The 13664-nt window shown below is 34.8% G+C and overlaps 1 protein-coding gene across 1 annotated transcript in view; it reads right to left on the bottom strand.

Annotated features, from left to right (window-relative positions):
• Window positions 1-13664, bottom strand: part of LOC149566434 (kinesin-like protein KIN-4A) — a 45521-nt gene that overhangs the window by 6817 nt on the left and 25040 nt on the right. The window contains exons 9-17 of the mRNA XM_089819788.1: window positions 8525-8616; window positions 8292-8405; window positions 8085-8198; window positions 7520-7606; window positions 7222-7396; window positions 6825-6946; window positions 423-521; window positions 230-343; window positions 3-119 (exon numbers count right to left, since the gene is read on the bottom strand). Of these exons, the coding sequence (XP_089675914.1) occupies window positions 3-119; window positions 230-343; window positions 423-521; window positions 6825-6946; window positions 7222-7396; window positions 7520-7606; window positions 8085-8198; window positions 8292-8405; window positions 8525-8616 (1034 nt within the window). The remainder of the gene's footprint in view (window positions 1-2; window positions 120-229; window positions 344-422; window positions 522-6824; window positions 6947-7221; window positions 7397-7519; window positions 7607-8084; window positions 8199-8291; window positions 8406-8524; window positions 8617-13664) is intronic.

Raw genomic sequence — 13664 nt, 5'->3', positions numbered from 1 at the left:
ACCCTATGTGTCTTAATTCGTTGTATTTCTTCTTGCAATCGTTTTGCTGCTTCATCACTTTTTTGCTTTTGTTTCAAAAGTTGTGCTTGATTTTCTTGTCTTTTCTTGAGTTCAGATATCTACAGAATATAAAATCAATCTAAGCATGAGAAAAAAAGAAGGCACATTGTCATTCCCTCTCTTTATTCCAATCAGAAAACTACAAAGATGCAGTAGTTCAATTCTATACCTGAGTCTCAAGTGCCTTCAATTTTTGAATATAACTTTCTTGCATTTTCTGTGTATGTTCATCAGACGTATTTGAGATACTCTCAAGTTCAGCTTTCAGTCGTTCCATTTCTTTCTGTCATTCAACATGAATTAGGCATATTTATATGAAATATTAAAAAGAAACATTATAAGCTTCATTAACAAAAAAATACCAGTAAAGCCTTCTTCTCTTCTTCGAGCTCCATAAATTTTTTCTCAAAATGCTGCCTGAGCACTGTTGTGTCACCCTTGGCAAACATTTTCATCTCTGCCTGCAGAAAACAAATGCAAGAAGATTTAGGTTCATTAGTTGTTGGCCAAGGATAAAATTGTAAATTCTACCGAAAAGTAAGGTTTGCCTACACTTGATATAGAATAAAAGGGATAACGAAAGTGATTATGAGATTTTTTAATCAGCATTTGCATTGTGAGAAACAATTGAGTTGCATTGTTGAACAACCCATATGACTGTTCAAAAAGTTTGAAAACACAGGCTTTCTAGAAGTGAATATAATAAAGAAATGGTTATCAATAAAAATACCTTGATTATGACATCTACAGTTCTAAAATTATGCAAGATTTGAACAGCTATGTTTGACTTGTCTGAACTAGTCCATTGAATACTACATGTCTTCAGCCCAATGCAAATGGGGTCAATTTTTCACTTTTTAGGGTTTTGTTTAAGTGTTCCAGTTTTAGTCTCTGGTCTCTTGCCAGTTCAATGCTTAGAGTTCTGCCAAATTCATGAGTGTCATTAAAATGTAGAAGGAAGATAACATGACCAAATGTGTATTCTAAAGCCACAAAAGTGTTCAGAAGGGCTAAGGGACAAGATTGATATTGCTTGAGGTCAATTCTAACAACTCTTTACTTCTTAGGAAAAGTTGATTTTTATGTTTTTGCTTTTCCAAAAGTTTCATTTTTGGCCAATCAGGGTTTGCTTTTGTTTAATCTACATTTTTACTCTTTTGAAATTTCTATTTTTAGATGTTTATGTTTCTGGGAAAGGTAGAGGTGGCACCTACAACTAAGAAAATTATGAAAGCGTGGAAAGTCGTGCAGATTCTTGACTCCAGTCCAAGAAAAGATGAGAAAATTCTTGGAAAATCCTTGTTTTGGTATGTCTTGGAAAAGTCAGAAGAAAAGAACACTAATAGAAGCATGTTGAATACTACAATTTGGCTGTCTGAAAATTTTAGGATCATCTAAAATCTAGAATCACCATTATAACTTGATATCTGAAACTACTATCAAACGTCCTGACAATATATACATAGAATAGAATATAACTTAAGTATAAGAAAGGGAATTTCTTATACTTATTTATTATATTTTATATTACACCCTCCAAGCTTGAGAACCCCCATTTAGACCTGAACTCCACCCAAGAATTTATGAAAAATCCTCAAGTCACGGTCAAGAAGTCTGCCCTCTCCCATGAGGAAATCCCTTAAATTCACAAGAACTCTGCCAGGGCGAGGAAAAACTTCCCAAGTGCATGAAAACTTCACAAGTCAGCATGGAGTCTACCCAAGGAGAAGGAAAACTCCTAGTCTCGACAGATGTCCACTCAAAACAAAAAGTGAAAATTCCTTGTTTCACACCAAAGTCTGCCCAGCACCTAGGGAGTTTTTGAAGTTTTACGAAGTGTTGGAAAAATCCTCAATCCTACATCAAGCACTCCCGCACTTGGAAAAGATTCTAGAAGCATGAAGGGGTCACGACCTTAAGAAGTTCTAGAGTAAAGCAAGGTGAAGATCAATTTGAAGGAGTTCTAAAAGAAAGCAAGATGAAGATTGACCTAAAGTAGTTCTAGAAGAAAGCATAAAGAAAACAAAAAGGGGGACAAAAATATTTTTTTATCCAAGAGGATCGACCAGGTTCAAGAGAAGTTAAATAAAGCAATAAAGCAAGGAAGTCGACCTGTTTCTGACTATCAATGATTCCTATATATACATAGACTTGATGTTTATCCATTCACAAGTCAAATCAAAACTCTAGAGTTGGCAACATTTTTCTGATTTCAAAGCAAGGATTCATCAGAGTTTTCATGTTTGCTAGAAGTTGAAGACAGATTTCCATTCAAATTTCCATATTCTTCCAATTTTCAGGCAATTTTCCTAAATTTCTGGAAAGTTTTCATAAGATTTTCTAATATAATTGACAGGTTCAGTATAAGCTGACTTGAAGGAGAGTTTCAAATCAAATTCTAGATTTTTGTAGCGTCCCCTTTTTGGGACATTAGAAAAGTTATAGACATATTTGTATAATATTAAAATTGACTTAGAGAGCGTAAACTCAAATTATAAAAGGTCAATTTAGTATTATAAAGTGGGCTAAATAGGACAAATAGAGATAAGACGAAAGGCCAGGAAGGGAGTCGAAGAGTTACAGCTATGAAGATAAAAGGAGATGGGACTCATTCTTTTGGCATGCTTGATTTATTATTCAGATTTCAGTTTCTCTCTTGTGAGAGTATTCGGAAGCTTTAGCTTTCAGCCAGTATGAGGACATAGCCCCTTGTACCGGCAAACAATGGACGCAAACCCATTGTCTGTGGAGACGTCACTTCAGGTGTCTCATATGCGCTTACAAGTTTTTATCTTAGTGGTCCAATCTGACTGTAAATTTTGTGTTTAAGATTGTATTGTGAATGGTGATTATTATATTGCTGTTGTATAATGCAATAACGTTGTTTTGAGGAGTTTTATGAGAGTTTTCTAGTTTATATTGTGAGTCTATAATGCACTTTTATATGATTGAATCCTGAGTATCATTTTGAGAAAGAACGATTTAATATTTGTTGGAGTTTCTACTGGTTTCTATTGTGTTTTGTAATACATCTGCATATTTTTAGTTCTGAATATATTTTGGGGAAAAATCGAGCAAAGATCCACTTTGGGATATTACAATTTTAATCTAAAAATTCTCAGGATTGGGATAGATTCAATGAGGTTGATTTCAATATAATGCGAAAAAATCAGTGAAGAAAGTTTCTCAAATTCGCATGAAAGGTTGTGAAAAATTAATTTCCATGGAATGTTGTAAAATCTGAAGTTGTACAATAATTAATCCATGGACAGTTGAAAAAAAATCCCATAGTTGTGAAAAATCCCTAAGAATTTCCATGGGAAAAAGTTGTGAAAAAATCCTAATTCCAGTTCATGAAATGTAAAGTTTCTGCAAATTCTGCTATAAATCTAACTGATGTAATGCTTTTGCTATTGCTGAAGATGGTCTTTATCAATAATGGATGGTATATTAAGTCCTCTTCCTCTGATGTGCAGTTCTGCAATAATATATTTATTTCTGCTATAATTCGTATGAGGCAATGAATGCTAAAGGAACAGATTTAGTTTTTAATGTGTGTCCTTTATCCACAATCACACCCTATATAAATATAGCAACTAAGGGACATGTCCTTCTTTATCCACAATCACACCCTATATAAATATAGCAACGAAAGGACATGTCCCTCTCTCGTCGGCCTTAATTGCTTTCCTTGAAATCAGCATCCAGTGGAGAAAACATTTAGTTAGTGTTAAACTAACTAATTTGATCACGTTTAGACTTTAACAACAATGCCTAAAGGAGACGCCGATCACAACTAGGCTAAAGACAATTATATAGAGAGCTTTATTAATAAGGGATTTCATGCATGAACAAATCTGTACGATCTGCTAGAATCGGACCTGTGTGATTTCAGAGTTACGGAATTAACATGAAAAGTTGTAAAAAATCGGTAAGTTTTTAAAAAGATATTAATTCCAATCCATGCAAAGTTGTGAATCAGATTCGTGGATTAAGGATTTTTTTTTCCCAAGTATGATTTGTGGAGGATTTGTGTGTGTGTATGTGTGTGTAATAAAAGTAAGAGAAATATACATAATTCTAAAGCTAAATCATTTCATGGTATGAATCTATGATTCTAGTATGGATCTATGAATCTAGTATACTTGATAGTTGATCTATTTTCACAATTATAAAGATGATCAACACATTCACATTGAATTTTTTTCCCCAATTATGATTTGTGGAGGATTCATGTGTGTGTGTGTGTCTGTGTAAAATAAAAGAGAATTGTACATAATTCTAAAACTAAATCATTTCGTAGTATGAATCTATGATTCTAGTATGGATCTATGAATCTAGTATACTTGATAATTGATCTATTTTCACGATTATAAAGATGATCAACACATTCACATTGAATTACTGAATTACAAAATGAAATTATGAAAATTCAAAATATAGAGAGAAAAATAGAGAGCAAATGAACTTGCATCATGAATAAAAGGGTCGTTTTTAGGGTCTAAAGCAAAAAAAAACATTAAAATTTTAACTTGGGCCCATTGTTTTATGTTTTTGTGCCTTGTATTGCCGTGGATCCACGTTGGATCCTCGGGTTGTGGCTTGGATCCTTGAGGATACAGATAGGATCCTCAATCCTGCCTATGGATCAATCAGGATCCGCAGTCCTGCCTGATCCTCAAGGATCCAAGCCTAAATCCGAATTCGGATACGATCCGAATCCGAAACCAGTCTATCTGGGACGAATCCGACAACTAAGGAAATTTACTCATAGTTAAGACCTAAAAATGCATTTCCAAGTATGAGACTGTCATTTTCAAAAATCATCAGGTCAATTCCAGATTAAAGGTAAGATTGTTGAAGTCATTGTAATAAGTTATTGACAATTTTCTCAATGATGTTGTGCAGGTCTAATGAGGGAAACACTACAACCAACCTAGATTTCTAAAGACCGAGATGAAGGAAATGTTACAACCAACCTAGATTTCTGAAGACCAAGACCAAAGGAAGAGAATCCAAACAATATAAGGAAAGATGATATTTAAAGATGAGAAATTGTCTAAGGCATGGTCAAATCCACAAGGTAGCACCAAGTTTTCTCAAGGAAAATTCTAGAAGAAGTCCAACGGGTCACCATGAGAAGCAATATTCAAAGGCAAGAAAAAAATCATCCAAGTGTGGAAGATTCCTTAAAGTGCATCAAATTCCACCCTCCGAGCATGAAAGTACAAGAAATGTGATGAAATTCACTCATGCAAGGAGAAATATTGTTTAATTGAAAGTGCTGATTTCCACCTTATTTATAAACCCAATTTTTCACAATTAAAGCAAGTTCATTGTCATGAACAAATTTTACCAAGTGTAGGGATGTCAACTATAAAAGGGACTTCTATTTAAAAGAGGAAAAAATAATCCAACTTTAAGGAGGTTTAAACTTGATGCAATTTGGGAGTATTTTTCTAAAATCCCAAATTCCCAAAGAATTGATCAAAGCCAACTTCATTCACAGAGATAAGCATGCTGAGGAAGCTACCACCTATCTCCACCAATCAAATAGTTTCAATTCAATGAATCTGACATTATCTTCCTACTAGAAGAAAGCTCCATTTGAGGTATTCACTTTTCAGTGGCTCTCATTGGATAATCATTGTAAACCCTAATTAGGGTTTAGTTGTCTACATCTTGGTTGTTGACCTTAAGTTGATCTTGCCCCTTCCTTTGTTTTTGAACTACTATATAAAACCATCTCATTTCATTTGCACATCTTGAGTAAATTCATTGTTCAATTGTTGGTGAATTTAATATCTCTTGCAAGTTGCATTGTTTCTCGTCTCTCACTCAAAGCACATTTATTTTCAAATTGTGAAATTAAATGAAGGATTTGATGAGAAAGTTCATTGTGGAATCAATACATTCATACTTTTGATAGTTGGCTGATTTTCAAGTATGCTTGTGGTTCATACTTCTATTACTATATTCATTGTTCAAATGTTGGAGTTGCTGAATTTGGCAAAGAAAAGATTGGTTTCGGATCCCTCTTTTTGCAGCCTTGTCTCCATTATAGTTCATAGAATTATCTTCTCAACCTATGCTCTTTTGCACTTTTGTTTCAGAAATCTTTGTTAAACCTAGAAAATCCTCAAAGCGAAATTCAAAAGTTGACTGATAAAATCATGAATAGCCACATAAGTTCCCTTGGAGGTTTTCAGCAAATCATCCTACTATAAGAGTCTATCCTGAATAAAAAAATGACATGCAATTGGAACTTTACAATCATCTTTGTGATCACACAGTCTCTGTTTATGACATCGAAGATTTTGATCAGGAGAGGATAGAGTGCCCCTGGTATTTTATTAAATGTCGTCTATGTCATGAAACACACACCAACAATTCAAAAGACAGTAATCTGAAAATCAACTTACCTTTTACAATAAATGTCATCTTAACAAGGCAGCATCTATAACTATAACAGACAAGGCTCACTGGATCAATAAATAATCTTCTTAGGTAATGCCGCAGGTTCCAAACCAATTTCTTACTACTTTACCTAGCTGTGGCAACAATTTAAGTTTTAATATCCAGAAACATCTGCATTCATATTCATTGATTGTGGAAACTTGATAGATCTTATCTAGAAAAATGTTTCGAAAATATATACCATGTCTATCGTCAATGTAAATTGTAAAGTTGTAAGCAGATCTTTAACAAACAAATACACAAAGAAAATCATTTACAAATATATAGAAGGTTGTCAGTTGTCATACCTCTTTCTGCTCCAGCCGTTTATCTAGTTCTTGTAATTCTTTTCCCATTGTATCTTGCAGGTAAGAATGTTCAAGCTCTTTTGCAGTCTCTTCTTCTTCTTCCCCTTCCCTTGACTCTTCACCTACAGAGGAATCAAACTTATGATTTGGGAAGTACATCAATGATTCAATCCTAGTTAATGATGGAGATGAAAATAAAAAACAGTACTAAGTATAACAAGCAATATAGAAAATATATTAGCCTTAAAAGCAACTCTTTACGAAACTAGAGTTTGAACGAAAGGATGAAAACAAGACAGCCTATCTCTAAATTCATTAAGCTGATACAAAAATATTAATTAATCTTAAAAGAAACACTCGACGGAACAAAAGGACCAGAAAAAGAAGTAAACCTTACCTCCTAAGACTTCATGAGATGGTTCTAATGCACTGTCTTCAATATCAAGACAACCAACCAAAGAGCTAGGTCTTATAGTTCCTGTTGATTGAATATTTGTGGCAGCTTGTAGGTGCTGGACTTCATTTTCCAGGTCTTGTATCTTTGATAAGTAACTTTTAATCAAACTCACATCCTGCAGACAAATGACAAAATCCAAGCCTGTTAATGTAAAGAAAAAATTCTAAGTTTGCTCAAAACTTGGTAATTATCACTTATTATTTACATGTAGAAACAATATTTATTCATATCTGCATACCTGGCTTTGATTGGCATCATCAATCTCTTTCCATGTTTTCCCGTTGCGTAACTGCTCTATTTTGAAGCTCAATTGATCTTTCTCAACCTTAATCCCAAGCATGAAGAGAGATGTGATCACAAAAAATACAATTAAGAGACTAACGCATGTAGTATAAAATCACAAATAACCTCAAAAAATATAACTACATAGTGCCCCTCAAAACCAAATTCTACAGCAAACACTTCGGTCAAAAAATGAAATTGGAACCCCTCCAGATCACAAGATATTATGATATGTTTGTTCCGAAAAAGACATGAAATCAAAACCCATGGTTACTTTTCCAACAACAAATTGGACACAGAAGAAACCTTTGTACTGTGAAATGGAATTGGAGATTTTACTGGGATGAGGAATTTCATTGTAAATTATCTGCTTTGTTATAGTTAGCTATGGTACTGCCTATTTACATCTGGATATCATTTGGAAAGTTGCAATAGCACGTAGTTTCCTGAAAACCAATGCAAGAAGTGTGAAACAAGTTTAACACTGAACAACTAAGCTAGGAAAAAGAAATTAAATAAACCTGTGCTTCCATTGCACGATCGGCTAATATTTGTGAGTTTAAGCGACATTCCTCAAGCTCCTGACGCAGTTCTGCATTGCTTGCTTCAAGCCGTGAGATCTTATGGTTAAGAACCTGCATAAATACAGGAGATACAATGAGGAGACTTAGACTTGAATTAATAGCAAGAATGTAGAGGTCTACCTATTTTACTAGGATTCGAATTACCTGCAGCTCATCAGACGAAGAAGCTCCATTACGAGAACAAAGAAGTTCCGCTTGCAAATACTCTAGTTGATGTCGCATTCTTTGCATTTCAGCAGCCATTGGGTTGCGATTGACCTGGAAGAAAATGCACACCATGAATATAACCAATTAATGAAAGCATCAAAGTAAAACCATTGTTACAAAACTAAACTAAGATATCCAAGGAAGGAAAATATGGCCAAAGTGCCACTTACAATAGCCTTATTCTGAATGTTGCGAGCCCGATTTGCATACTTTAGAGTATTTAGAGTTTCTTCTGCATTTGTGTCAGCAGGACTAACGCATGCTGAAAAAAAACTGAAAGAAATCAGTTCCAGCTAGAACAGAAAACTTATAATGAAACTCGCAAACAAATAATAGTGAAATAGTGTAATGCAGGAATGAGAATAATAAAAATTATGTTAACTTTGCACAAAATCTATTGTCTGCACCCATATTGATAACACAAATAAACAGTGTTGTTCAACAAGACTAATTTTACACGAAATTAGTATTCAATGTTAACAACATAGTTTTCTCTCTGTAATTGGCAATTGCTAAAGGACATGAGAAGACAAGCAGTATTGCAATAGCTACACAAATAACTCCAGTGGTACATTGCACAACAAAGTCAACAACAAGTTGGATTGTTAAACTGAAACTTAGGAAGATTGGTGCACTTCAGATCACACCTCCATGGTCAAATTAATTTTACTTCACAATGACAAGAAACAATGTCAAATGGGAATATATAGCTGAAAGATGCCCTTTAACTGGTTCTACAAAACAGATAGTTACAATCATTGCAAATCAGGTGAAACTGAAATATATAATTTGGGAAGTTGTCAGTTCAGGTTTCAGTATGTGGAAGCAAAATATTTTTGTTGGGTTCGGTTTGGGTCTGTCTGGACAGAAACATTATAAAATTATATATATATATATATATATATATAGGCCTAAAAATAGTAGCTAAATTCATTATTATAAGTTATAACTTACAATATTTGTATTTAATTATATATATAATTAGCCAATGGGCTATTATACAGCATAGTCCGACTGGAAAATGTAATGTCTCACTCATCAAACAGAACTGCCTGCCAAAGGACTGCCACAAAGTGGTGACATGATTCCCGGTCAGCTTTGGCTAATTAAAAATTGGCATTAGGCCAACTCCTTATGTGGCATCTCGAAGCCAACATATGATGTCACAATCAATGTGAATACTACGTTTTGTTTTTTCATACATATGTAAATATCTAAAGTCCTTCGTCGATGGCTGTTTTGTCAATATTGGCAGTTGCATCTTTTAGTTGAATTTTTGGCTTCGAATAGGATTTGATTATATGCCAATTTCAGGGTATATCAAATTGGGTACTCAAACAACCGAACACTGGAGAGTTTTCAGGCAGTGCTGCTGCTATGTATGCTACCAACAGCAGCGGTGCAGAGTCAAGTACGAGGTTTGTGATGAGGGGAAAGAAAATCTGTATTGAGTACAGTTCACTCAAAGTAGCTCAGGCTTCATTTATGGAATCTGTCTGATTTCAATGAACCAATCATGTGTTCCAACAGACAAGGTCATGCATTTTGGTTGTGCTACTCAAAAAATGAACACTCAAGAGTTTACAGGCAGTGCTGCTGCTGGCGGTGCAACATCAAGTACGAGGTTTGCGATTGGGGGAAAGAAAATCTGTTTTGAAGTACAGCTCACTCAAAGTAGCTCAGGCTTCATTAATGTCAACATTTATGGAATCTGTCTGATTTCAATGAACCAATCATGTTTCCCACAGACAAGACCATGCATTTTGGTCGTATTGTTGCAACATTTATTATGCCAACAATATCCAGATCACGGTAACAATCAGATCAACCACAGACCCAGCCCTGGCCTGCTACCAACTTGGTTCAACCAACTGGACGACAATTATAACTATACAGATGCCTCCCAACTTTACTAGTCAGAAACGGAACGTACTTTCCACTCTGCCCTGCAGCCCTGGCCATACCGTTTTGAAACTGTCCTTTGAGGTATGTAATTCACATTATAGTTTCATTTTATTGGTGGTATGGTAGATTAATACATGGTTGCTATGGTGTTTTTGTTATGTTAAATTTGAATGTTTTGGGTATGGCTATTGTGTTTGTGGAGTGAAACCCAACAGAGGACTTCAGCATAAACAGTGAACATATATTTCACTCATAATGCCTTTGCAATTTATCAATCTTTGGTAGTATTAAATTGGTATAACATCTGAGACTTCGGGTATAACTATCATTTAGTTTTTCTTGTCTTGAAACAAATCTGAGAAAATAGTTGTGGTTACACTAAAATTGACAAGTAAACAAATTAGGAACTGGGTTTAGTGTACAGAGCCGGTTATTACATTATGTTCTATGATTTATTTTTTAGATTTTTTAAGAGCCTGTGCCCTTTTTGCTGGACTGGTCATTATTGATGTTTTGTGCAATGGATTTATTGTTTTATCTTAATTGTGTTTGGTCTAAGTTGTTGCATTTCTCCCCATGCTATGTACATTCCATATCTTGTTTTTGGAGTTGACTACATAAAGCTTTAAATTTGTGGGCATCTAAAATTCCAATTGTACTGATTTGGGGTCTCAATGTATTTGTGTTTCTCTAGTCATATAAAGCTTATAGTGTTATATTTGTCGAAAGCTTTGGCATAAAAAGGAACTTCTGTCAGCAGTAGCTCAATTAACTTCTTACGCAAAATTTGTTTGTAGATCATTAGTTACTATGATGTCTAGGCACTCCGCCAGCATTCTGCTGAAGTCCTCTTTCGCCACAACATGCAGAAGAGTGAGGTGCTGAGCATCTGGAGCCATTGTATTTGCCGAAACAATCTACCCATATTTTCTCAGATAATCAGATATTTCATACTCATCGTGCTAACTATTGTCCTGTTCTTCCCAGAACTCTGTCAGGGCCCCGCCATTTGATTGGTAGTTCTCCATTATAATTTGAAATATAGCATATCTCTAGCATGATGCAGAAAATTTTCAAAAGCACATGGAGTCTCCTTAATTTAAACTGTCAGATTTGTGATATAAATCTGCCAGACTGATATATAAAGGAAAAGCATAGGTGATTTATATGTTCACTTGTCAGTCATGCCAAAAGTAATCTATTATCCATAGTTACACTGCCCTGCGAGATGGGGGAACGGCAGGATGAGGGGACAGAGGGGCCTTGATTTGGGGACGGCACGAGGACGGCCACAATGGACAAGGGGTGGCGGGGGGAGCAAGGATGTATATACTATATATATGGTACTTAAAATGCTAGTTATGAAAATATGTACTACAATTATACAATATAACAATAAAAAATTAAAATTGAACATTGCATTGAAGTTCTGAACTGGAACGTCATGATTCATGATCAAATGACAAACACAATGAACATTGACATTGGACATCAGCAACTATTAGTCTATATATCAGTCTTCAGATCAATAGTATGAATAGCTAGATTCTACTATCTAAAAGTAATCAATGATCATATGAGTCATGACTCATAAGTCATCACATAAAGATGATTACAATAAGTATCATGTGCCATGAATCATGATATCAAAATAAGTATATAATATCATAATGCAAACAAAAACTACAAGCCTCCCCACACCCACAATAAAGGAGACTCTGTTGCGTCCCCCCGCAATAAAGGAGACTTCATTGCATCCCCTTGCAATATAGGAGACTTAGTCGCGTCCCCCCACACCCACACATAGGAGACGTCTCACCATTTCGGAGAAATCTCCCTGTCTCCGACAGAGGTGGCGCTCTAAGTGGCGCCACCTGAAATGCTGAGACGCCATCCCCTAGTCCTGGGGACGTCCCCATCTCCGAGACGGCCCAGTTTTGGGGAAGGGACGCGTCCTCGTGTTACACTGCTATTATCAGAATAAGGTTGGTGGTGGTACCCATGGTTAAATTCTATTGTAGGTTTGATAGGTATTCAAGTTGAATCTCACATTTTCAATTTGTATTCTTATTGGACATTTTCAATATCTTATGTCTATTTATAATTTTAAATTTCTACTATGTGAGCTATTATAAATATAAGATCTTTAAGTTTTGGTTTTCTTTGTATAACAATTTGTTTGGATGCATCTTACATAATATTCGGTGTCACCGCATGAAAGTAAAGTTTGAAAGTAGTTGAGTTAGATATTGATGAAAATGATGTAGTATAAAATACATAACTTTTTGAAACAATAGTGGGGTTAGTATACCTTTTTCTTTGTTTTTATTTCCTATAATAAATGAGGATATCCAAAATATTTTATTAAAATTTTCAAAGGAATGTGAACTCTTGAGAAGAGTTCTCTCATTGTGGAGGCACCTGAGAAGGCATTTGAACATGCTTGCAAGTAGTTGGACAGAGAGTTTGTAATTTTGAAATTAAGATATCCATTAATGCAATTAGTTTAGTACTTCATCAAAAGTTCAAACGAGTTATTTTGTTTAGTCTATACTAACATATACTTAATAACATGCTGTCAAAATTTTAAGAAAAATATAGAAATATCTCAAATATAGAAATTCTACTTTTGGAAGAAAATCTTGATAAATGTGATATTGCTATAAGGATTTAACTGTGTAGAGTTTAACTCAAAAACTACACAATTAAATCCTAACAGCAATATCACAATTTTAAAAGCAATGGAAAATATCTCGTACTTATCAATCTTAATAATAATAATAACAAAAGTTATATTTAGTAATTTAATTTTCATGGTTATTAAGATTATTAATTGTTTGATGGGAAGTGGTGCAATGGGTGATGGCATTGCTCATCCCTAGAGAATTGATTGTGGGTGTGGAGTCTCTTTTGGAATGGGCTGCCTCTGGGTTCGGGTTCAATTATAGCAAATGTTTTGATGATTGAAATGAAGGGTTGGAGGTGGGTCATTACTCCTTTCTATGGTGGCCCTATGACTAGCGAGCTGATAAGGCAAGTATTGTTATGGCATGAGAGAATTTTAAAAAGGAAATTCAAATTTTTCAAGAAGCAAAGGGCTTCATGTGGCTCACACCCTCGTCATCATCGATCAACAACCCCTTGATGTTGAAGAGTGATGGTGAGGGTGTTTTTTCAGAATGTGTGACGCACTGCAAACGGTTTGGATTTTTGTTTTTTGGGCTGATGCTGATGGCGTTAAAATATTTGGAGATAGGCGGGTTTCTTTGTGCGAATTAAGAAAGATAAAGTGGAAGATTAATTTTTTTATTAAAAATATGAATGCTTGAATCTTTTTGATGGAAAGGGGTGGGGCATTTTAAGAATCTCACTTGCAACGATGACGCTGAAGAAATGGAAGGGGGA

The sequence above is a fragment of the Cupressus sempervirens genome, chromosome 3, assembly GCF_028749045.1.
Source record: "Cupressus sempervirens isolate cs-2001-9-10 chromosome 3, ASM2874904v1, whole genome shotgun sequence".
Classification (NCBI taxonomy): domain Eukaryota; kingdom Viridiplantae; phylum Streptophyta; class Pinopsida; order Cupressales; family Cupressaceae; genus Cupressus; species Cupressus sempervirens.
The sequence above is the reverse complement of the archived record's forward strand: the minus strand, read 5'-3'. Positions and strand labels throughout refer to the sequence as shown.